The 26,828-nt window shown below is 35.0% G+C and overlaps 1 protein-coding gene across 8 annotated transcripts in view; it reads left to right on the forward strand.

Annotated features, from left to right (window-relative positions):
• LOC116733992 (DNA (cytosine-5)-methyltransferase 3A-like) overlaps positions 1-26,828 on the forward strand; it is a 66,187-nt gene that overhangs the window by 8,766 nt on the left and 30,593 nt on the right. For 5 of the 8 annotated variants that reach the window (XM_032585048.1, XM_032585050.1, XM_032585051.1 and 2 more), the window contains exons 3-6: positions 6,708-6,815; positions 17,072-17,195; positions 18,714-18,751; positions 18,848-18,964. In XM_032585048.1, coding sequence (XP_032440939.1) covers positions 6,708-6,815; positions 17,072-17,195; positions 18,714-18,751; positions 18,848-18,964 — 387 coding nt within the window. Of the gene's footprint in view, positions 1-6,707; positions 6,816-14,774; positions 15,628-17,071; positions 17,196-18,713; positions 18,752-18,847; positions 18,965-26,247; positions 26,358-26,828 lie in introns of those variants that run through there. The other 3 variants (XM_032585053.1, XM_032585054.1, XM_032585055.1) reach the window with 3 other exon arrangements.

Below are 26,828 nucleotides of genomic sequence, written 5' to 3' on the forward strand. Positions count from 1 at the left end.
CAGTTTGATTGATTGAATTTTTAGTTTTTGGAAAATATGGATTTTTTTCCCACCAACACACTCTTTGGGTTTCCATAGTTCAGCGTGATGTCATCGCGCCCAAGGCAGCCATCTTGTTTGACAAGTGTTTTTTGCAGCTTCTGCTTATTTGATCAGATCTATGATGGAATATCAAGGCCAGCCTACAAATCTTTTTAATTAAAAGGAAGTAGTAATATTAGGAGAATAAAGTAGTAATTTTATGAGAACAGTACAACAGAGTATTAAGGCCATTCAAATAAAAATAAAAAAATACGAGGATAAAATTGGGCGAAAATAAAGTTGAAATAATATGAGAATAAAGTAATAATATTATGAAAATAGAGTTGTAACAACCCTTTTTTTCTCATAATACAACTACAGATAATAATTAATAGAAAGACTTCAATTTTTAACACGTTAAAATTATTATGAGTAGTATGGAAGCTTTTTTCTCATTAGAACAACTTTTTTTTCGTAATTTTAAGACGTTTTTCCTGGTAAAATTATGTCTTTTTGCAGCTTATACTATGACTATATTCTTCTGAATAATAAAATCTTGTTGCCTGACTCTAATACTCCTCCATTCAGCTCAGAGAAGAGATGACTGAAATAAAAGCCACTATTTAAATATATGTATATTTTTAGAAAAGAAAGCAAGAAAAAAATGGATTAAAGTCCAAAAGTAGATCTAGTATGAAAAAAATCTAACTTTATCTTTAAGCCATATTACCCAGCCCTAACTATTTCCAACCTCATGATAATGTTGCACCTTGTTCTAATGCTGTACCATTATTTTCAATGCTTCTTTTCTTATATTTTGCGGTGCAGGACTTCTGCTGTTATTTTTGCAGCTTTGGTTAATGTTACACTGGCCGCCTCTCTTACTACAGCTGTCATTAACACCGCTGCTCTCCGTTAAGGATCTTGTTTCAGCCAAGAAACACAAAAGAGCCTGGCAGGCAAATGAGAGTTTGTAATAATTAAACCTAGAGTTATTTATTTACATTCTCTGCAGACCGTTTTGGTTTCCACATGTTGTAGACATGAGGAACTTTAGGTTTTTTTCCCTCTTTCTTTTACACATATGAGCACGTAAATGTTAGCAAGCAGTCTGACAGGTGAAAAATGGTTTCTTTCACTTGCACCCCCGAAGCTCTGGGCGGTCCTCGTAAATCAGGGAGAAGTTTGAAGTTCATTCTATACAACAACCACATAAAGAGCCATCTCTCTCTCTTACGTCCATGTTCTCACGCTGGCCGAGCGCCAAAGCAAAGTTTCCCTTATAGAGCTGTTTCTTTTAAACTTCCTGAGATCTCTAACAAAGACTCAAGGAAAGCCCAGAGAAAAACCACGGGAAGCTGCTACGATAGTGATGTGTTAAATTTATGAAGATCCACATCTTACTCCGATGGTGACATAAAAAACATCTTTGTGGGATCAGAAAATAATAATTTTGCTTCTGTTTAAGTTACTTTAATCTTGTATTTAGTGTTTGGTTTAAAGTATACTGCAAAAAACAAAAGCTTATCAAGTATTCTAGTGTAAATAAATATCTTAGTAAACTTGAAATAAGACAAAATTAACTTGTAAGATAAAGCAGCTTGTTTTAAGTCACTAATTTTTTTATATTAATGAAAAAGTACTACCTCCACTGGCAGATTATTTCACTTAAAACAAGATATTTTCCCATGTTACAAGTGAAATAATCTGCCAGTCCATCCAGTACTTTTTAATCAATATTAAGGAATTATTTACTTTAAACAAGCTCCTATTTCTTGCTGAAAACATTCTTTCCACATAACTTACTACTTGTAAGATAGTTTTGTCTTACTAGATATTTCCTCTAGAAATTAGATAAGATTTTGAATTTTTGCAGTGTACAGCTAAAAGAACATTTATTTGCTTTCCTAAATTAAGTAATTTGTAGTTAATAATGTTTAAACTTAGTAATCATAGTATTTTCAGCTTGGATTAATTAATAAATCCCAGGAAAGCTTAAACCTTTCCAATTTATCATTGCTATATGTTTTCTGTCTGGCCGCCAGCCCTAGTAATCGTATATATTACAAGCTACTAACAGACTTTGATGGCTGTCAGAAGACTTGCCTTCAGGGTTGCAATTATATGTAACTGATCATGTGGAAAAACATTCTTCATCCTGTCTCCAAATCCTTAAAGCTGCAATCTGGAATATTGCATCTATTCTGTTGTGTAAAGATTCAGGGGTTGCTTTGTAGCCAAAATCTACATCAATTGTGTTAGTATTTTATCCTAATGATTGATTCATAAGGCTGTGATGTACTGGAACAGTAGATTCTTGGTAAAACACAAAGAGAATCCAGATGAGAATGGAGGTGTAGGAAACAAGGCCACAGGAAAGACAAGAGAGAGATTGATCGGAGGAGAAGGAGGTTGGGGAAAGAGGAAAGAGGACAGGCTGTCTGCTGCTGATGGGATCCTCCTCTGCCTCCTCTGGTTTGCAGTCTGGTTGCCTAGAAACTGCCTAAAATAACCTGCCGGGAGACAGAAATAGACCAAAGATATACAGCCAGAATGGTCATTGTTGGTTTCTCAGCCTGTTGGCATACTTTTTAGAGCCTTAGCTGGAGGTTTTTCAGTTTTTTTCTCTGCAAGCTTATATTTGACTTGATTTGATAACATTTTTCAGCACAACATTGTGCTGCATATTGCTAAAATGTGAGTAAATATGCCATTGAGTGTGCATCGTGACACTGGCATATGCACGGCACCAGGCAGACAGGCATAAAGCCATTAGTCGTTTTAGCCGGTTGCTAAGCTGGTTGTCAGCGAAGTGACATCACATTGTTTAGTCAGCACCGCGACCCTGCCGGAGACAGTTGCTAAGCAGTTTCTGCACCGTAGCAACCACACCATTGTCACCATATGATACCCTTTGTCCAGAGGCTTTATTGAGAGGTCTGTAGAAAAATACTCCAGAATTATAGTACCAAAACTGTCTGACATACACTGTATTTTAAGGCATTTTCTCTGCAGTTTAATTTTAAAAAATACAGCTACCATTTTTCACTGTAAATAGAAAATAAATAGTTTGCAGTTAATCTGTAAAAACCTTATAAATAAGAAATAAAGGCTTATGCACTACCAGTTTCTTGCCAAATCTGTTTATCTACATATTTCATCCAAAGTAACTTAATATTAAATGTTTAATTTTGCAACTGAAGGTGAAAGTTAGATGAGGGCAGGTTTGGTTCACTATTTGGCAGGAAACAAGTCGGTTTTGTCTCTTTCTCTGCCTTAATTAATATATTAATAAACCCTTATTAATCAAAATATTTATTTACAAATTGTAATTGATGTTTTTATTTAGCTGCTCTATATGTTTGAAACAGTTGTGGGACGAACTCAATAGATTTGTTGATAAGCAAACTCCTTTCAGCACAATTAGTCTTCTAATTGTGTTCCATCAGAACGTTTTTGAAGCAACACCCAGTGGACCAAGAGATCGGCTTTGTTGTCCATTGTTGTTGTTTGTGGATACTGCTTGTGCGTCAGATTTATGGCCGTACCAAACACGCACAATTTCAAAGGTTTCACTCTGATTTAAATAAAAAAATACAAAACAAAAATGTAATTATTAGCATACTTGTAAAATGAATGGTTAAACTTTTTTTTAAATAAACAAAGTGGATATGTGGTGCTCAATTTTCATATTTGTGGCCACAGATTATTTAAACTTATCACAGCAAAGGGAGTGTATGCACGACAGGATGCAGCAAGACTGAAAATGATGTAGAAAGTATGCCGGGCCAGTCGGTGGCGCTGTGGTGCTGACCGAGAACGACACAAAAAACACAAAACGCTGCCATGTTTATTTGTGAGAGTGACGTTCATGTGGAATAGAGAGAGAGACGGAGTTTTGATTTCAGCTCACGTGTACACAAGAACAGAAAACCGGTATTTTGAAATATATCCACTCTGAAACCCGGTTTAAAAAATGATCGTTTCTGCTCTCAAATCCGTGTGGAAGCACAGCCTTAACTACCAAAAACATTTGTGGATTCACCTAAAATCGCCTGTATGCGGATGGGGCCTTAAACACAAACCTTCATTCTTCATAATTTTCCAGTTTGTTGCTAAATCTGCTCTTATTCTTCACATTTAGGGCCGCCTTTTCCACCTCAGCGCTGGAGCCAGCTAATGTTTTTCTCTGGTCCTTTCATATAGTCTGTGCCTGAGGCAGAGATGTATATAACGAGCTGTCAAATCTATATGAAAATCTGCAATAAAATCCACTGCAGAAGCCAAACTCCTGTTGGCCTAAAACACTCACATAAGTGGCACACATCATCTCCAGCCTGATGGCATTTAATTACAGTTTGACTGTTTAACTTAAGGTACAGCAGGTGCAGCTTGTTTTATTTGGCTCTTTTTCTTGTTCTCTTGGGTCTGGTAAAAACATTACTCACACTCCTACTCCTACTGAACCAGGAGGATGAAAGACAGAACATGTGGACTAACTTGGATTTTGTTTTAGTTATGCACTAAAATCACTTTTTCTTGAGGGAAACCAGTTTTACGGCACTAAAGAAGAAGGCTTTGTTGGCTGTGACTGTAAAAGTGGAAATATTTTTCTACAATTAAGTAGGTGACAAACAATCAGTGACAGAGTTTTAGCGAAACTCATTTTGGAAATCATAGGAGATTATTAAAACCACTACCATGCAAATGGTTTGAAAATAGAGATACAAATCTTTCAGTGTCGTGATTCGACTTCGATTCACAAACCAAATTTTTCACTGAAACAGTTTAGAGATTCTGTTTATGTTCTAAGTGACAATAGGAAAAGACACTGTAAACAAATATGTTTATTTAAAACAATTCTATAAGGTTCCACACTATATCAGAACAGTTTATATTAAAACAAAAAAATAAGTTTGTGCATAAAATTTTGCAACTTGAATTATCAGTGTACAGCTTAGCTGTGTGGCTTTGTCTTAAATAAAAGATATCAAAGAGTTATTCAAAATATATACAGTGGCTGAGTGGACACATAATATGATATAGTGTATACTCGTAAAGACGTTCGACTTAAAAATAGATTTTTGCGCATTTTGAATTGATTCTTTGTAGAATCTATTTTTTCTGCACCTCTACTGATCACTATTTCTAATTATTATTTAATACTACCAAGAGAATAAAATACTGTGAAGCAACAACTACTGTTTTTTTTTCCAAGTAATGTTAGCAATGATTTCAGGAAGTCCTAATTTAGTCTTCTTCAGAGTCACGCCAGTACATGTCCTACTTCACCTGAATCACTAGTTTTCTGTTTGTTTTCCAACCATTAAAGAAACTATTAAAACCTAAGTCATTATTTCTTCTGCTCCATCACGTCTGTGTCTTTGTATTTCGTCATCTTCCAAAGCCAGTAGTTGAGCATTTTTCCATCTGTTTTCAGTTAATCATGTCTGACTCTCCCAGTTTATAATCTGATGTCAATTTTTATTTTAATGCTTGGGGTTACAGTGACAGAACATACAACATAATCGGGTCACACCTTTTTTGTATTATCTGTTTTATAAGCTAAAATGGCTTATCCCCAAGTGACATCAATGTTGTCAAAATCAAGTTTCTTTATTTTGGATTGGACTGAAATGAGAGTTCTTACAAAACAACATCTCTGAGAATTTGGGCCAGAAGTAGATTATTCTGTCAGCATTTCCTCAAGCTAATTACAGATCTTTTTAACCTTTTCTAATTCAATAACATTTTTATTAGTATTTATCTTGAAACAAGTGGTTGTGCTTTGATACCAACTCTAATAAAATGCTTCCTGTCTTCTTAACTAAAATCAGACTAAACAAAATCAATTCATTCTCATGTAGATATATTGCAAAAAGATTTTCATGGCTACAATTGAATAGAAATAGCCTTTATTGTTGCAAAATTTAATGGTAGTATTGTGATAACAATAAAAGTGACAATAGGAGCTATTTATTACTTATTTTTTAGATAACTGTATGACTGACTGCATGACACAACTATTATAGCCAAACACACAAAAATAATACTCTTGTAAAACCCATTCAATGCTATTCTTTAGGACAAAAATCACATAAAGAAATGGGATTTGTATCAGAAAACTCCACACAGTTACTGCATTTAACCATATTTTCAAATTTATTTATATTTGTTGATGCTGTCATTGAACAATAAAGACAATACTGACAGTTTTAGGGTTTTTTAAACATCATTAATTTGAATTTAATTTCACAATAATAAATCGAAATCTTATCATAAGAAATGTATCACCATAAATGATAAACGATACGACATGACGTGATTTTTGTTCGGGTTTTCTTGGAAAATGAAGTTCAAAATGTGTTTTTTTACCTAAATAAACTTTGATTTTCAGTCTCCAGATGTAAAATTCACAGCTTTTTCCTTTCGACTGTTTCCATTGTTTGTTTCAGTGAGTTCAATCTAACCATATACTTCAATTCTTTTATTTTTCAAATGCCGAAGAGTCATAAAATGTCTACATTTTTGCTTTACTTGCTCTATTTTCCAATTTGCTGCCCCCTGAGAGTGTTTTGGCTTTGAATGGTTGTTGTTTCAATGCGGTCTCTCTGAAGACAGCAGTTACGAATTCATATAAAGTCCCTTCTTTGCATGTGATGTGGGCTCTCTCTGTGTCTGCACAGAGTGAAGACAGAGCAGATCAGGACAGTCCGGAGGAAGGAACGCCAGCAAGTCCGCACAACAAGCGCAGAGTCGGCCGGCCCAGCAGGAAACGCAAGCAGCTGCTTCCTGTGAGTAAACATGGTCACTGTTTTCAGCTGTGGCAGCATGATGGATTACTTTTTCATTTTTTAAAATTCTTTAACCAATGTGCATAAATCCTAAATGCACAGGAATCCAGACTCACACTTTCAGTCTTCATTAATTGTGTTTGACAGCTGCAATCTCCTCACTAGGGATTGTGCACATTGCTTTTTTTGCATTTTTGTCATCAGTTTATCTAAGAACGGGGATTCCCCTGTGCATTGACTGGTTTCAGTTGCACACAGTATATGAACTCTTTATGCACATGTAACTACAACACTGTGGCATCGTCATTAGCATTATAATCAGCAAGGCTCCAACTGTCACATTTTCCACTTGCCCACTTAAAGCCACAGTAAAACTGAAGTTAAAAGCATCTTGGGAAGCTGACATGTGATAAATATGCAAATCAGGCGTTAAAAAGCTGACATTAAATGCTTTGTGATGTTGAAGCCTAGAGAGGAGAGCGAGTTAAAGGCACAGTAATCTTTTTGTCAGTCAAGTTTCAAGCACTAATTAGCATGCTAATTTTAATTAAACTCAGCTAACTCTCTAAATCGTGCTTTATTTTGAATGATTAAACATACTTATTGATTTACAAAAGCAAACAGCTTTAGTTTTTGGGTAACTGAACTATCAACTCTGGGAAATTTCACATTCAATTTTCAGAGGAGTAAAGTAAATTTACTTGAGTACAAAGTAAATTTGTACTCGAGTAAAATTAACTTTTACTCGAGTACAAGTAAAATGTACTTTTACTTGTACTTTTTACTGCCCCTTTAATGCTTAAAGGGGCAGTATTATGTAAAAAAAAAGAACTTTGTGAGCTTAACATTGTGTTATAATGTTATAACCTTGTCAAAAACATACCTGGAGTGTTGCCTAGTTTCTTTCATGCATGTTTAAGAAATACTTTAATCTCAATGACAACCATTCAGCGGTGCAAAACACCTACAGTATATGGACCTAGCCCCGCCTTCAAGACATAGCTCCTCCTTGGAGCTGCAGTTTCCAAGGGTAAGAGGTCCCGCCTCACAGAGCAGCCTTCCCACAGGACTCCCCCGCTCAGCTCCTTCAGACTAGCCACTAGCACTTAGCAAACACCTGGTGGAACTGTCCATCTGCTGAGCTCATTATAGGAGCTACTTCCCAGTGCAACACTGGTAAAAATGTTGTTAGAGTTAACAGAGGAAATGTTGTGATGACGTCCTGAAGGCGGCGTTTCAGAAAGAGCAGGAGGTTTTAAAGAGACAGAGGCCCAATTTCAGGGCATTAAATTATGGAGTCAAATTTTTCTGAGTCATATTTAATATATATAGCAACAACTAAAAGTAATATAGTTACTTGATTGTGCCATAAAATGTCACTATGTGCCTGGAAATACATAATACTGCCCCTTCATTTACAGTTCTTGAGAATTTGTACCGTACTTGAGTAGTATTTTTTTAAAACTCAATGCTTTCACTCACTACCTCTCCGTAAAGGTGCTACTCATTACTTCTGTTGGCTGTTTTTTGTGTCAGTTTTGTTCCATTGTCAATCAATCAATAAATCAATCAAGTTTAATTGTACAGCACATTTTAGCAATGCGCCAGTTCAAAATGCTTTACATTGTGAACACATAAAAAGTGTCGTCACACTGTAAAATTTCACACTACACCCCAACATGGTAGGTGGCAAAATGCAGCTTTAAACCAGTTGGGAGGAGAAGAAGAAGAATTTATTTTGTCCTCTTAGTGTGATCTTATTGAAAGAGCAGAGTCTTTCCTGATAAATCTTTATTATTTTAACATGGACTCGTCTCGTTTTAGGCTTAAATTGACCATTAAATAACTATTGATGGATTTCTACCAAATACACTATAATTGTTTTATTTAAAGTGTTACAAACTTTATTTTCAATGCAGCAAACCGGTACAAATATTAGAAATAACAACTGAAAATCCCAATGTGAAACACGTCTCACAAAGATCAGCTTTAGAGCTCTTTAATTGGTTATTTAATATGACACTTTATCAAACATTTTTCCAAGGTTTATCCTTGAAGTGGTGGTCATATAAAGCAGGGGTCACAAACTTTTTGTAACTGAGATCTACTTCTACCAGTTTACTTTTAATTATATCACTTAATTTATCTAAGTGTATTTTTTATTCATATTTAATATTTCTCACAATTATCAACAATGATAATGTATCTAGAAAATAGATGAATATTAATGTGCAACTCTTTATTTCAACTGTATTATTATTTGTGAGAAATCATGAACTATGTCGCTTCATTTTTAAATACCTTATCAGTTATACAGTAATATACTAAAGAAAAATCTCCTTTTCAGAGTTTTTACATAGATCTGATCACATGTTGTTCTAATGACCAAATTTGCAGCATTTTAAACAAAATCATAACATAACAAAATCATCACAACATCACCATCATTTGCACCTCACCTCTTCACATTCACTATGAAAAGTAAGTTTTCTTTTTTTCTGCTGTTTGTTTGGAACAACAACCTGTTCAGCTGCTCACAGTTGCTGCATGTTTGCTTTGTCTTCTTCTTCTTATTTTATGGAGGTTGGCAGTACACTAATTGGTGAATTACTGCCACCTACTGACCAGGAGTAAGACAGAAGTGTTTTACATGGATCTCAACTTCAAATTGTGAAGTATTTTCAATGTAGAAATATTTTTTTGAAAGTGGTTTTACTTGAGTAATAATTGGCAGAAGTACTTTTTCTTTTCATTAAGTAATACTAAGTCACTGTGTTCGGTTCTAGCTGTTCAACAGACTGTCCTAAGTTTTTTTTGATACGCATTTATAAGAAAATGCGTATCAAAAAACCGCATTTTTTGCGTTTTTTTTTGTTGCAAAATAATCTAGTTTTGTATTGCAATAGGAGTTTTAGAACAAATTGAAAATACCTAAGCATATTATGAAACTGTTTCCATTTTAGCTTATCAAAGCTATTGTTTTTTAAGCGAACCACTGATCCACAACAAGAGAAAATATGCAGCAGTGATAAACCTTCAACGACTAATCCAGGAAGTTACAGAAAAAAATAGAACGATGCTAAAATGCTGCAGGCCTCGCTTGTCTCAGCTAAGGTCGGTGTTCATGATTCGACAATAAGAAAGGGAGGATAAGCAAAAATGGAAGAGTTCAGGAGCAAACAAAGAAAAACTGCTGATCAAAAATAACAGAAAGGCTTTTCTCACATTTTCCAAAACCCATCCACAAGACTTTTCTGAAAATATTCTGTGGACTAATGAGTCAAACTTTTTGGACAGTGTGCTCTGTGTTAGAAAATCCTGGAGAGAAATGTCTTTTCTACAGAGTGGCCTATTCAAAGTTTGAACTAAGATGCTCCTGAACAGCCCACTAGCTTTTTTTCTTTAATAAATGAAATCATAATTTGAAAACTGTAATAATACTTTATCCAATACCCAGAAATAAGTAACTCTGAATCAACTAGGCTTTCATGCCTCTGGTAAGGCACAGACCCACCAGTGGATGGGAAAGTTTGTTTAGCACGTTAACTCTTTCGAAAAAGCCAAAAAACCTCAAGCAAGTGTAAAAACATTTTTCCAAAATGGACAAATTTATTTTGGATTTTAATGTTTTCATCAACTTTTTCTTCAATTTGCATTAATAAATTGTTGATGGAAACACGGCTACTGTGAGATATGTGGTTGGGATTCATAACATATCAGCATCAGCATTGGTTTCTGCTGTTTTATTAACATATCTGTATCTGCAAGTAAAACTGGGTCGATGTTAAGAACCAATGTTTATTTAAATTTTGTTGCCACTTGTATTTTTACTGGTGAATGCTTTCATGTTCCTAAAACAAAAGCTTAAAAAAAATAACACATAATGACCCAGATTAGTGTTTAAATAGGTTAGGAGTCACTACAATCGCATGTGCTCACTCATAAGCTATTATTTGTGCATTTTGTGCCAATTATATAACGTTATATTAGATTATCTTGATATAGTTTGGTTATTAACTATCAACCTTCCAGTCACTAATTGTGAAACATGTTTCAGAGTTGTATTCTTGTTATGTCTATGTTTGTTGTGTTTATTCAGTCGCTCTGTTTTCGGCAGTTCCTCTCGTCTGTATTTCTGTCTCTTTGTGGCTTTGAGTTGACCAACTTGTTCAGCAGAAGCTGCATGTCAGCGTAGATCAAACAATCCCAGACAGAAGGAACGAACACCACCACAAAAGAGCGTGTGTGTTTTTCCAAAAATGTGTGTGTGTGTGTGTGTGTGTGTGTGTGTGTGTGGGAGAGAGGGCAGGTTTGATCATGCTTTGATGTCTGAGCCCTGACAAGGCGGGCAGGATTAATGTGAGTCTTGTCACACATGCACGCGCACACACACACACATAGCACGAAAAGGACTGCAGTTAAAACAAACGTGAGAAATAAGTCTTCACATCTTGACCAGTACCTTTCCACTGGCACTCTCTGTAATAACACCATCAATCATAGAGGTAAATAGCACTTGTACAAGCAGAATTATGTATACAAGTTTTTAGTGTTTCTTTTTTTCTGCCTTTTTGTCTGCAACTATGTGTATGTATGCATATATATGAAACACTTTTGTGGTTTTTACTTCAGAAAGGTTTAAAATACAGTAATAATCAACTGCCATATAACTTTTATAGTGATTTTAATATAAAACTTTCACAGTTAGGTCTTTAAAACATGGGTAGAGTAGCCACAAAATGTACTCAAGGAAGAATAACACTACTTCTGTCTTATAAAGATTGAAACATTGGAGGTGAATTGTGACCTTATAAAACATGACAATGTCAGTTTTTAAAAGAAATCATAGATGACACCTACCAGAGTAAAATCGTAAGGAAAACATTTATTTTGAATGTTTTTTTAATACTACAGTGATGATATTTTACCTTATTTTTCTGCATGTTTTCATTACTGTTTCAGATGTTTTTCATTTTAAACAATATTTACATAAATTGTAGGAATCAAGAAGTCCATCTGACTGGCCAAATATTTTATGGGCATGCAAATGTGAAATTTAATTTAAGTAGGGCTGGGTGAATTTTTGTTGTTTGAAGATGTACATTTTTTTTCACCAATGCACTCTTTGGGTTAGTGTAGAGTGATGTCAGCACGCCATCTTGTTTGACAAGCATTTTTACAAAATATAAGGGTTAGGCTAAGTTTTTTTGGTTTTTTTACGAGAATAAAGTCATAATGTTACAAATATACAGTCGTATTAATATGAGAATAATGTCACAAGGTTATAAAATTGAAATAATACGAGAATAAGTCTTAATATTATAAGAATAAAGTTAGAATAAAGTAGAAGTTTTATGACAACTCCAACATAAAAAATAATTAAAAAATTATTACCCAAGCTTTTTTCAAATTAAAACTGCTATTTTCTTGTAATTCTAAGATGTGTTTCCGGTAAAATTATGTCTTTTGTCTGTGAATATTATGATTATGTTCTCGTAATTAAACAAAACGTCTCATAGCCTGGGAGTAATACTTTGGGGTTCAACTCATAGAAGGAATGATTGCTATTATCAGTTATTTGTAATTAATTTTTAGGGAAAAAAGCAATAAAAAAATTATCAAATTTTTTTTCTGTGCAAAATCAAATTAGCCTCTCTAAAACTGTCTTTAGGTGAGTGTGTGTTCTTGATTTCTTGTCCTGTGTTGCTCTGTGATGAAGTGTTGACGGATGGGTGGATTTTGGCCTGTTTTCCTCTTTAGTAATGAAGGTGGTGTACAGTAATCCCACATTATTAGGTCAATATAAATCGATTTGAAGCTAAAACAGTAACAGCAACACTTCTGCCTCACATCTTCCAATTGTAAAGATGCAGTTTCATTTTAGCAGTTTTTATGAGAATGTGCTTCATGGTGCAATTGGAGTTAGTACTGTTGTAAAAAGAGGAATTTGTCATTTAGCCTAAATCAGATGTCTTTAAAGCCTGAGTCATGCAGAACACCCCCTCTGAACGCCATCTAAAGAATTGTTCAGTTGCTTGTTATGTGACTATTTAGGAGCTCAGACACATTTTCCTAAAGTCAGAAACTATGAAGCATCTGAAGACAGAACATTTCTGTAGTAATTATTGTACGAATGTGTCAGTAGTAGTAATTAGACGTTCCACTTGTCTATTGAGCCAACATATCATAATTATTATCCAACAGGCAGTCAGGAACTAACTCTGAGACAAGCCTCGCTTCTTATAGATTAAACAAGTAGTAAAGAATGCAGTGGTTACATAGTAACTTGGAGATCTATGTACTTAAATTTAGAGAATTCAGCCGGTTGTTATGCCATTTTCTTGGTCTTTGAACCAGTTGAATATATTTGGAAGATGACCAAGCTAGAGCTTGATGTTAAACATAAATATGATTGAATTATTTGCATCAATCAAAACAAGTACATTTCCAAAAACTATTACCAGCGTTTAATGACCGTAAAGAGGACAATTAAGGAAGTCAATCTTTATTTTTTGCCGTTTGGGAATAGCCTTTGAAACATTTTTCAAGTCATCTTCCTGTCTGTACTGTAAATGGTCTAAGAAACTTCCCCAGTGGTTTTAGTATTTCAGACTTTGTGGCTACATCCATTTTTAAAGTCCAGCCCATAATTAATGTAACAGTAATGTCTAGTACAACTCCACCAATCTGTCCCTTAGTAGAGATAATTATCTGCACATTTTAAATGTATAATTTAAAAATATTTTTTTAATGGTTTGGTTAATAAACTTAAAAAATAAACAAACAGTTGCATTAGCTTGTAAAAAAAAAAGCAGCTGATAGCTGATTTAGCTCATGTAGCTTTTAGTAATAATAAATTTTTATAAGAATTAAACAAACAAGACGGGATCTAATACTTAAAAAGTGAAACATAACATTAAATTGGATTATTACTGAGTTGTGGGAAAACAGATAAAAAGTTGGTTTCTTTTTACATAAAATTTAATAATTTTAAAGTTGAGTTAAACACCCCTAAAAATATTAAAGAAAAGCAACCCTTTGATAATTTTTGTCAGTGAAGAAATAAAACATATTTATATTTTAAAGGAGTAATCTGTTATCTAATCTAATTGATTTCTTGACTAAAATGGTCATGGAAAGATTAATTTTGTGTTGACTGAACCAGCTTTGTGTCGGTTTGGTTGTATGTGTTGGGCCATTATTCTGTGTAAAAACAAATTTTAAAATTTTCTGGTTGAAGCTACCAAGTTTTCATTTAACATATTCTGACATTTTGAAGTGTTGTATGACACCATGCACTCTAACAAGCTTCTTAGAGTTTTTGGAAGTAAAGCAGCATCACAGGTCTTCCAGCATACTTAGCAGTTTGTGTGAGGTTTTATTTTATTTTACACCAGATGCAGAGTTTGTGTGTTGGCGAAAAACATTTAACAAATCACACGTTTAAGCTTGTTTTGCCCCTCAATTAATTGGCTGCTGCAGAGGTAGCTCCTAATGGTTGCTATGGAGATCTGATGTCACCAAGATGTCAGTATTTTTATTTGCTTCAAAGTTTCATTTTACCTCTCTTTCCAACCACCTCTCTGTGTTTTGTGGCAAGAAAAACATGGCCGCTCATCTAAGTTTGTTTATTGCAGTTCTATTCATTTCACCAACACATCTAACTTAAAAACCATTTTCTCTTTTATTCTATTTTGAAGAGTGGCGACGTCATATTTCTGCACAAATGAAACAGGAAGTTATTCAGTACTAATCTAAAGTTCATAGAGTTTCTAGGTAGTAAAAAATGTAAGTTATATTTATTTTGTAGTAATTGTTTTGTAGAAATCCTCCTCTCCCTGAGAGATTATGCTGCTCCAATTAAAGGTTTATTTTAATCCTTTTTGATGACATTTTCTGCCATTTGTGGTGATATATACATTTCAACAAGACACCTCTTTAATCTTTAGCAGTTACTTTTAATTAAAATGACTGAAATACCTCTGTTTATCATAGTCATAATGGCCACAACATATTTTGGCTCGTTTTTACGTCTTTATGTTGTGGTTTTTGCAACCATGTGTACAACAATTAACCCCTCAGTTGCTGATTTATCACTTTATTTTCAGTTCACTGTTGTTTTATTGTTTGCTACATCTTGCTCTGTGCTCTGCCTCCCATTGGGTATAATCAGAGTTTAATTCAACCTAATACTGCCTGTCGTTTTCATGCTTCATTGTATGAAGAGTTCAAGTTAGTGTCTGTCAGCGGTGAAAAAGAGTTGGTACTTTCCACCCTGTCTGTGACTCTACAGCAGACAGCTTTAGATTCTGAGAAAAGAGGAAGTGAAGGTCATTGATGAGGTATTTAATACTGAAACAAGAGAAATAACTTTATTTTCCAATGGAAATATGTGATCTGATGAACCAGAGCTTTCATTGTGGTGAATGCTTGCTCATTTCTGTCTCAACCATCATACCTAAGCTGCATTAAGCAATATTCTGCAGTAGTTTCGTTAAATCAAATGATTCCCAGACACTGTAGTCTGCTGACACATTCGGGTAATAGTTTTAGTTCACCTTTGCAAAAACGAAGCGCAACTTGTGCACCTGCAGCAGTCAGCTCACGCATTTTGACTGTGCACTTCCTGTTCAGCACTAAGTGGCACATAGCACATGCGAAGTGGCTGAAGATCGTCGAGTTCGTGTAAAGTAAAACAAATCCAGATATTTTTCTCAGGAGTTTTGTGGACCAAACCAGAGCTGAAATGAGTTTACATTCGTCACATGGCCAAAAAGATGACTGCAAGCCCAGATTCCTCTGTTTCTGCTGAGTAAGTAGTGAGTTGTTTGCCTAAAAGTTAGTTGTAGACACTTTTACAGTGATGTCTTAAATTGCTTAATGCAGCTTTAAAATAATTTTGGTGCTAAAACCATACTAATGCCACGTGCTCGTGTCTAGGCCACGTGGTTGTACTTCATATGCAGAAGATAGACAATGCTTCACTCATTTGGTTTACTCATTCCAGGCTTGTTTTCTGCATACATTTTTAATCATCTAAGCTAATTGTATTTGTTTTACATAGCAAGTTTTTACTTATTTCAGCCACGTGGTTGGATTTGTTTGATTTATGTAGTTTTTAAATTTTTATCTGAAAGCTAAAGCTCTGTTTCGGGTTTCTCCATTATCATTTTATCTGTTTATTTCTATTTTGCGGCTTCTAAACTGTTATTTTGAGTTATTGTACCTTTGTTAGTGTATTTGAATTTTGAACATTTTTTTTGTCATAACATAGCCAGAGTTCTGACTTGCTGTCTGTCAGGAAGAATAAAACTAATTGGGTGTACCAGAGACATAAAAATTCCCTGCCGCCTTTTAGTACTGGATCCTGCATTAACTTTTACAGCTGACACAGCAGAAAATAAGTGGCCCAATACTGTCTGTTAGTATTAGATATACCTGAATCAGTGATGCAAAATAAGTTTGGATTTATGCGGGATAATTTAGGGTTTGAAAATGAAATGTACCTTCACAACTAACATGTTTCTGTTTGAATATCAGAGTGAAAAGTGTGCTGGTGTGGTTCAGTCTGTCCTGAGGCTCTTTCGGTCACCTTTCCTGTTCTCTCAATTTTACAGGCATCCTCAGCTGTTCATTACAGCCTTTGCATGCTTGTTAGCACAAGCTGATGTTGCTGTGGCCTTTGAGCTTCACATTCGTCCCTGTTTTCCTCTCTTTTAACTTCCCACCCATAAAACTTGTTAGCAGCACACACATATAAAACCCCTGCTGGTTTTGTTTTAGAACTTAAACAGAGAAAGTTTAGCAACATTGATGAATAGGTCTAATTAAGATAGCTTGGGTTTACTAGTCAGGTATTTTCCAGCTTTTTTTTTAACTTAATGATTCTAACTTTTTAAACCAAATAATTTTTTATCTTCTCAGCAGTTTGTATAAATGATCAAACCCCCTCAGATGTACTTGTTAATTATCAACACTGGTAATAACTTCAACACTACCCACTTCTTATCCAGTACACTGTGTGCTTGTGCTAATGGGAGCCCTGCTGGAAATACCTGCTCAGTGTTGCTCTAATGAGGTTAGACTAATTGGTATGTGCAGGTATTGCAGTAGCTCTTTCTCTCTAGTTTATTTGATTGTATAAAACCTGCACATGTGCATGTATGATTTTTGTAAATGCGTGCCCATTAAATTGTCTAGACACGGGTAGAGAGGCAATTTTGTCTGACCTAAACTTTGCGCTGTCTGATTCTCAGGAGATGGCGACCTCTGACCCCTGTGCAAATGCCCCCCCCACTCCGCCAGAGGAGCCAGAGCCAAACCCTTCCTCACAGAAGAAACGAAGGCGCCGAAAACTAGACCAATCTGAAAGGAATAAAGGTATATTTATATTTTATAGTGATTCAGAGTCAAAATATTTACTTTTTCTGCAGTTTTATGGTTTTTGCTTTTTTGTGAAGATAGTTTTAATGTAATTCAATTTAAATTACTTATAGAGATAGCTTAGGTAAATACAAATGCAGGACAGGGGAAAAAAGATTATCCAAACCAACCCACACTCTATGTGAATCAGTAAGTGCTCTATAAACTGGTTGTTCCACCTTTACTGACAACAACTTTCATCAGCGTTTACGGTAACTAGCAATTACTCTTTTATCACGGTGGAGGAATTTAGGTCCACTCTCCTTTTTCAACCATTTTGGAGGGATTTCAAGTGAGAACACCCTGTTTAAGATCATGTCAGAACATCACCATCGAGTTGAAGGTGTGCTGTGGATCATTATCCTGCTGCAAAGCCCAATCAAACCCGAGTTTATTGCTGCTAGACCCAGAGAACATGAAATGACCCGAGAAGGCGTCTGCACAGTAACTTCTCCTGTGGCATTCTGACTGAAATAGAAATAAATACCTTGTTTCAAAAACTGATTCTTAATCTATGAGTAAAGGCAATCAGTAATGAGTAGTAGAACAAGTCTGTTTTGCCACTCACAAAATGGCCTCCTCATGGCGTTTTCTGTAAACGACCTCATTGAAGTCCGAAACACCGTACAAAACCGTGTTAACCGTTTACGAGCGCCATCAGTTCACTGCAGTGGACTATGCCAGTGGAAAAAGCTGTTTAATATTTTAGAATGAAGCAACCTTTAAAAGTATTTTGCATCCAGAGCTACAGTACATGTGCCTTAACTTCAATGAAAACTCCGGTAAACGGGGTAAAATTTACATTTTGCATGTTTTTGTACTTCCATTTGGCCGAAGTGACATTTTTTGACAATAAATTTAAATTTTTTGGTGTCTGGAAAATGAGCTGTTTCAAAAACCTTCAGAATGCAATGTCACAAATCATCAAGCACTGCCCCTCAACGTTTGATAAGTGGTTTTACCACTGTATTTTCTAGAAAAAGCAAGTGTTTCGTTGACTTATCATTCAGAAACCATTTGTTGTGCAGGAGGTGTTACTTCTGCTTTTCAAAGATGCACAGTGTTGTAATTGCAAATCTTTTTGCAGACATTTTCATCTGTGAGTGTGAACTTTGAGCTGGGGGCGTGGCTAGCAGCAGCTTATTTGGATTTAAAGTGGCAGAGGCCCTAAAACAGCTCATTCTGAAAAGAGCTCAAAATAAGCAGAACTGAGCAGACTAGAACTCATTATCTAGGCATTATTTTGTGCAAAAAATGTCATGATCTTGTTTTGTATCGCCCATAAACCAATTCTAACCTGTTCAAGGAATCATAACAAGCAACCTTTAAGAAGTACTTAACACTGGTACGTTTCAAGTCCCTGTGATTTTAAATATAGCAGCTTTGACAGAGTGATGAAAACCATGACTTTCTGTCCTTATGAAACTTCTTGTTAAAAGTTGACTAACAGCCCATTAACTTTTTCCTTTGCTGCAGACGAACCAGATGAGAGAAACTGTGACTCCCCGAGAGAGGTGAAAAAACTAGTAGCTGCAACACATTTGCTTATTTCTTATTTTTACATGTAAAAACGAGTCTGACGGCTGTGGTGTTTGTTTGTGGGTCCACAGGGAGAGACAGGGAGGCTCCGGAGGAGGCCGGTACCCAGAGTGACTTTCCAGGCTGGGGATCCGTACTACATCAGCAGGAGGCAGAAAGAAGAATGGCTCAGCCGCTGGAAGATGGAGGTGGGAGACAAACAAGTCCATGTCTGTGTGAAGATTTTGTAAAAAAAAAAAAAGTATTCATCCTGCTCGAACCATTTCAGATTTTGCCACTTTACAAAAATAAATTTCAATGTATTTTTATAAATAAGGTGCTTCTAGAAAGTATTGACTTCGGTGGGCTGAATACAAACTGCAGACCACATGTTGCCATGTATCATTTTCCTTCGACTTTGTTTTGATCTATCAAATAAAAACATAGTACTTCTGCAGTGTTTTGTATACCTACTCTGGAGTATTTAGCAGAGTAGACAAAAATACAGTCTGATTTTACAGGATATGATCGCATCGGATATTGGCTGTGTTTTTTTTTTTTTGTTTTTGTTTTTTTGCATTGCTGAGTGGCTGAGTGAAAGGGAAATCCCTCAGCTGTAAATAAATAAACTGCATGCCAGGCAGTATCACAATGAGTGTAATTATAATTCAGTTTGTGCTAACTCTGCGTTATGTTTACTTTAGAAATAAAACAAGAGAACAAACTTAAATCTTCAATATTTTTGTGTTTTTTTTTTTATAAACTTCTGTAGTTAGCCACTTAATTTTATTGCCCTGCCTCTGCTCCAACCACCTTAAAACTATGCTGTCCCTTTCTGCTGCTACTCTTATTCCGTTTTCACAGCTGCACCATCTGGCATCCACCTGTAAGCGCAGAGTCTTTAAGTCTCTAAGGGAGAGGTATAAAATCCCTACCCGCTGCTTTGTTCTGAATATATTAATTTCTTGTGGAGCAACAAGGTCAGGGCCTAGATTTACATCATAAATGATGCAAATAGACTGCCTACACATAATTTGCTCCACACGTTTGCTCTATTTCTACAGATCTGAAACAGAGGGCATCAGACAGACTTTAAGTTAAAAAAAGCCATCAGAGTCTCCTTTCAATACAGTAAAGAGAAAGTGACATTAAAGCAACTGTGATTAATGGTACAGATAAACTCAGAAATAAGGCGGTCTGTCTTCAATGTGCTGCCTAAACCTACAACCATATGAAATTTGCTCTTTTGACTCCACACTCCATTTTAATATGTATATTTTTTATTAGATTTATTTTTTGCAGATTCTATAGGCATTCTTTAATCTAAAATGTATCTTTTCATGAGGTGAATGCATACACTTTCAAATAAATTATATCATTACAGGATGTTCTGCAATTTTGCGGCAACAAAAAACATTTAACATACTTGCTAATTTGTTTCTGAGGAGTCTTCCTTCCTCCACCTCAAATACATAAATACAAACAGCTTTGTAATTTATTTATTTAATTAACAAGACATTTAGTCTTTTTGGTAAGTGTCTTATTATTACTGCTGAGGAGCTAGATTACTGTTAGCTAGCTTCCAGTTTTGATATGCCTTGTTGATAATTGAGTTTGACACATGTTTTAAGGTCCATTTAATTGTGTTTGGACAGGATCCTGTGCTTTACTCAGGTCACTTCATTAAGTATCTGTGGAGTGACTCTATGTAGAGTTTACAGGATTAGTGTTACAATATTTTGAATGATTAGTTCAATTATTTAGAACAATGTGAAAATAAGGTATTTTTATTAACAGTCTTATTTCTAGACTATTCTTTTTATTTTCTGTATTCATGTAAATTGTTCCATTTGTGTGGAAACTTTATTTTTATCAACATCTAATTGAGAAGTTTGGTTGTTTACTCTGAAGTAAAATTGGCTTCACTGTCAAAGCATACCGTCATGTCATTTGAAAGTTGCAATATTGCTTTAAGAAAACTTCTCTAAACTGCTATTTTTACTCCTAAAACTGCTGACTATGCTAAAACATTGTTAGATTTTTGTTGGCAATTTTTGATTTCTGCTATTTAATAAGTTCTTTGTTCATGGCCAAGTTAAATTTTTATTTTTAATGCCTGCTCTTTTGTCCAAGGTGGGACAGTTTTATAGCAGATGGTGCGATTTTAACTAGTCTCTTCAAATTAGAGAAGCAAAACATAGATATAAAAGATCATGTTTTCAAACCTTCAGTTTATGTTACAAGTTTAAAATGATAAATTTCTAGATAATAAAATAATAACAAATAACTCTGATCACTTGGTCTCTCATCACTTCATAAATTTGGGAAGTTTTCCAAATATTGCTTCTTATTTAGTGTACAGTTTCTGAGTCTCCTACAAAAACAGTCCCATGGAAAGAGATTTACCCTCTTACATTTTACCCTCTTATTCTTTGTTTTTTTCTGACACCCAAAATGAAAGGATTTGAGGTGACCTAGTCAAAGTCTGAATTGAAATCTTTATAATAAACTTAAACAGGCAATTCATTCTCAAAGATATGGTTGAATTAAAACTGATTTGCAAATGAAAGTAGGCCAAAACCCCTGCACTATTATTTAAGAGATTCATTACCAGTTATTGCAAAGGTTGTTGTTTCCAGAGGTGGCAGAGTTATTAAGTTTAAGAACAAATAAATTTTTCATGTTGTTTTTGGTTAGCTTTTCTCCCTCAATAATGTCCTACAGGAAAGTGATAAATTCAAAATTAAACTTGACATAATGGCTCAACTATTAAAACTAAAATAAGAATATGCAAACTGGAAGCAAAAGCATCTGAGACAAATCAGTTAAGTTTATTTATATGGAGAAAAATTACAATAAAGGTCATATCAAGGCAGTTTGAAAGACCGTTTAATCCAGTTTATTTCCAGATATGTAGATCTCAACAAACTGTACCACAAAACAACCAAACGTTTTACTAGAAAGATCTGTTTTTAACAAAAATTGAAAGGTTTCTCTTGCATACATTTGTTAAAGCTTGAAATCTGTCACCACTGTACTCAAAGCGTGTTTTATTAACAGAGGAAACATTGGAGAAGTTTGTGTATGGGAGGAAATGTCAGCAGATGTAAGAATGCGAGTATATATTGGTGGCTTCAGCGGAAAAAAGAGAGTTCCTGAAAGAGGCTGTATGGGTGTGTGGTTATAAGGGGGGTAGAGAAAGTCATTGAGGCAGATTGAGACTCAAAGATATGAAAGTGTGTGAGAGGAAGAGATGGAGACTGACTACTGAGACTGAAACCACAAATGTTTTTGCTGTTTCCTCTGTCTCTTGTTTGACCCTGTCCTCCTTCTGGAAGGGCAAAACACCATAAAGACCCTGCAGTATTAGTTGCACTTATTGCACTTAGAAATAGCAGTCTAAAACACATAACTCTCTAAAGCTAGTGGGATGTACATATGGAAAAACAGACTCTAGTGGGTTAAATTGACACCAGCTGGTGTTCAAATCACATACTGTTAAGAGCTCATGTGACAGATGGAGCGAGAGAAAGAAAGAAAGAAAGAAAGAAAGAAAGAAAGAAAGAAAGAAAGAAAGAAAGAAAGAAAGAAAGAAAGAAAGAAAGAAAGAAAGAAAGAAAGAAAGAGAAAAGTAGAGCATGTGGGACTTCCTGTCAATGCCATGTTTGCCTCTCTGTGACTCATCATCAGAGCTGTGAACGAAATCCAAGAAGCACCGCTGCAAAGTTACCCATTTTCTTAATAGAAGAATATTAAAGCAGTGATGGTGTTTTTGAAAAACTGATGCAGTTACGATGCCTGATTAGGTTTCCTCAACAATAGGAAATGAGGCAATAATAAAATTATTGTTAAAGGGGACCTATTATGTAAAATACACATTTTGCATGTTTTTATACATCCATTATGGTCTCTACTGCTTCTAAAAACAGATCAAGCTGTTAAAACGTATTGTCAAAACTTATTATTTTGGCAATAAGTTCATGTTTTTTGGTGTCTGGAAAACTAGCTGTTTCGAAAACCTTCAGAACCCCACCGAAGCCTAGGCTGTTACCTAGCAACCACAGCTGAGCTCCAGCACATTTGGTCAGCTGGTTTTACTGATGTAGAATGGCTACTGAAAAAGACGTGTTTTATTGTTGACTTACCATTCAGAAACCCCTTGCTGCATTGTTGTTGGTTGTACAAGAGGCTCCACTTCTGCTTCTCAAAGATGTATGGTTGTATAATTGCACATCTGTTTGCAGTAATTTTCATGTGTGAGTGTAAACGTTGAGTGGGAGGGCGTGTGGACAGAAGTAGCTCTGAAAGGAGCTCCAAATTGGTAGATCTGACCAAACTAAAATCTAATCATCTAAGAATGATTTTGTGCAAAACTTTAATGAGCATGTTTGGCATAACCCATAGTCCTAATCTGTTCAAAGAAGCAAAATAGGTAATTCATTTCTCATTGACTTTTTCTGTGAACTTTTGTGGCTGAATATCTTGGCAGGCAAATACAGTAGTTAATTTGTAGCCATTGCCATGGTACAGTTCAAGGCACAACTAAGATGTCTCTTGGACATCTTTGCGCTTTTTTCTGGAAGACAACATGGCGCTCAACTCACTGCTGTCGTACCTCCTAGAGAAGTCTTGTGTGTATTTAAAACACCAGAATACACTGATTAGTTTGGGTTTTTGTTTTTAAGTCATGGTTTGATTAGTGGGAAAAATTGGGATTCCTGTTTATCTAAAATATTATTTTAATACCCTGAGAAAGACTTTAGAGAGGGCTTACAGGGCCAGCAGCCCATGGTCAAAAGTTTTGGGGGGATGCCCCCTCGAAAAATAGTTTTTGTGTATGCTGTGCATGTTTTACTATCATTGTACCTTATATTCCGGCTATGGGCTCATTTATGGTATTTCTTTTTTAATATTATTGAACTTTTATTAATTTAAACTACATGTACATCAATTTGTTCTGCAAATCTGTATGCAGGTTTTGTAATTTGCATGAGTTTTTTTGTTGTTTTTTGCAGTAGGGCACCAAAACTAGCTTCAGCCCAGGGGCCCTTATTCTTCTAAATCCAGCCCTGGTAGTCATAAAAAAATTTAAAATATATAGCCAGTATACGAATTTCTTTGACTTTATTACTGAGAACTCTGAGTTTTACCTGGAATATTTTCTTGTTAGCTTAGGGCTTAAACTTAAACTGCAGCTCAGAAAAGGAAAAGCTTAAGCAAAGCGTCTGGTGGTTAAGTCCCAAAAATGTTACTATGAGTAATCCTTAAGTACTCACACACATGAATAGAAGCTGAATGATGGACTTAATATAGAAGGCACAAAGAAAACAAGGAAAAGAGATAAGAAAAGAATAAAAGCATGAACATAGAGATATGTAGGAAATAATTAATGAAATGTTAGCTGTTTAGAAGTGACAAACTGAGGTAGTGAAAGATGGCATCCAAACGGAAAGAATATGTGTGTACTTTTGACTGAAGAGAGGAAAGCGGTGAAACTAACTAACGCAGAGGTTAACGTGTTCCAGATTTCTACCGGCATGTGGTGATTTGCTCGGTCCGGTTGTTAACATCCCCCATGAATATCTTAAATTAATCTGTAAACCAATTTCTGTTAGAAGAAAATTGGCAACATCTGTTCAAAAATGGCGAAAATCAGATATTTATATGTACTATAATAAAAAAAAATCATGTTTTCTCTTCATCAGACGTTAAATCCGACTTAACTTCTCTTGATTTACCTCAGTGAAGATTACCAAAGTTATTTTTTAAAGTTTTTTTTCTTTTACTTTTTTTACTCTAAGAAGTTTTCTTTCTAATTTCACAATAGCCGTGTTTCCATCAAATAAGAAATGCAATTAAAATCACACATGAATGAGTTTGTTCACGCAATAAATCATTAAAAACATGGTGGCGACCAATGTAAACACTAAACATGAGATGTATTTATATTTTAGCCATGGCAAAGCTTGAAATTATTAATTGGATTAATCATGATGAATCGATTATTTAATCGTCAACTAATTTAGTAATCGATTGATTGCTAACTGGATACAGACTTTAAAAACATAAATTTTTGTTTAAGATCAAATAAAAAACCCTTTGTAAATATGTTCTTCTCTAAACTTCAGTGGCAAAGTTTTAGCTTTACCCAGTTCTAATTCTTTGGAAAAAAAATCTTCTTTTAATCACCTTTTGATATTTGATATGCAATTATTAACTGGTTAATCAAAAAATGATCAACAGGTTAGCACTGTGCTGTATTGACATTAAATCACTCAGAAAGGTCAGAGCTTTTCTCATTTTGATGTTAGATGTATTTTTTTTTAGCTGCAGATGCATCCTTTGAAGGAATACTGTGTTATTGCATTTTAGGCAATAACACAATTTTTTGTAAAAGAATTGAATTGTTGATTTGAATTTCTTTATGTATTTCTCATATTGCATTAAAAATGTAATAAAAAAAACTGACTGTGCCAATTTCTTTTTTAATTAATTAATCATCAAAAATAACCGAAAAGATACTCGACAACTAAAATAATTGTTAGTTGCAGCCCAGTATAAAAGCATGCCAAAAAAAGTGTTTAAACTGCAGATTTTGTGAAACACACCAATTTTGATATGGCTGAAAAACCACCTAAATCTAGTGCAAAAATATTTTATTAAAAAAAAAAGTTGTGTTTTCTTAAAGAATTGTTTTTTGTTATCTTATTGTAAATTGAAATGCCGTGTTTGTCATTATGGGCAAACGCGTGAAGTGTAAGCTTAGCGGGACCACAGAGCATGTTTTTGCTTCAACTCATTTACAAACTGTAATTTGTCTTTTAATGTTGGAGTAATGGCTTCTTCCTCTCTGAGTGGCCTTTCAGTCCAGGTTGGCTCGGTTTCAACAACTTCAACCAGCATCTTCTCAGGCACTTTGATAAGCCAGAAATGTTAAGGTTTTCTTCCTGACATCTTGGCTGATTATTTTTTGCTTTTTCCGTGGCGTCACACAAGAAAGCCACATGTTTGAGCTTAAAAAGCCATGACACCACATTTCTTTAGAAGAATAGTCATCTTATTGTATGTGTATTATTCTGGTATTAAGCAAACAGAAATAATTATTTCTTAAAACAGGAAAGGAAAACAAACAGGGGAATGTGTCTTTTTATTTAAAAAAAATCTACTTTCAACTGTATGTATGAGTGTTTTAGGTCTTGCCTGAACAAATCCTGCAGCCTTATCAACTCTAAAGTTTACCTAACCTTTGACTTTAGTTTGCACACACTTAAACACACACACAAACACTAACCTTAATTTGCATGTGAATGTCATCACTCCTAAAGCCTTCAGGCTACCACGCGCAAAAACTCCCCACCACCTCTCAGTGCCTGTGCATTGTTGTCGTTCACGTTAACATCTGTTGGAGAACGGAGCGAGTAAGTCACACCGGCCAATCAGGAGAGAGGAAGGAGAGCTTGGGGCGAATGTAGCCGAGGGAACGCGCAGAACAGAAAGAGTAGGAGGTTGGAGTAGGTGAGTCAGAGACAGACGAAGAAAATGACAGACAGGAAACGATCAAGGGAGGAAGGGTTACACTTGGCGAGCTATCATGTCCGACTTGTAAGTGGCTTCTCCTTATCTTTTTTGTTTCTTTATGAGGGTGTGTTGCAGATTAAGCACAGAATTGTCTGGAAGTGACAAAAGCTGGTTTGTCGCAAAGTTCTCACATGGGAACCTTGGATTCAGATTTGCTTCAAGAGAGAAAATTGGTGAATTTATTATTTCTTTAAAGCTTTAAAGTTAAAGAATTTTCTAATTTTCCTATTTATGCTGCTGAGGGATTTATGCCAATTTTTCTCAGCTTTATTAACTTATTATCTACTAAATATATTTTTAAAGTGATGTTCTGCTTGCATTTCCTGTGTAAATAAGAAGAAAAGAGATGAACATTATTTTTAAAAATATAAATTTCTTCAAGAATGAATACATCTATCTTAAATCTTTGGACTGCATAGATGTAGATGTTGATTAAACAATTTATTTTATTAGTTTGACTGCGAACACAGAGTTTCCTCTGAGTTTTCTGCAGCA

This window comes from Xiphophorus hellerii, chromosome 15 (assembly GCF_003331165.1).
Source record: "Xiphophorus hellerii strain 12219 chromosome 15, Xiphophorus_hellerii-4.1, whole genome shotgun sequence".
In the NCBI taxonomy this organism is placed as follows: Eukaryota; Metazoa; Chordata; class Actinopteri; order Cyprinodontiformes; family Poeciliidae; genus Xiphophorus; species Xiphophorus hellerii.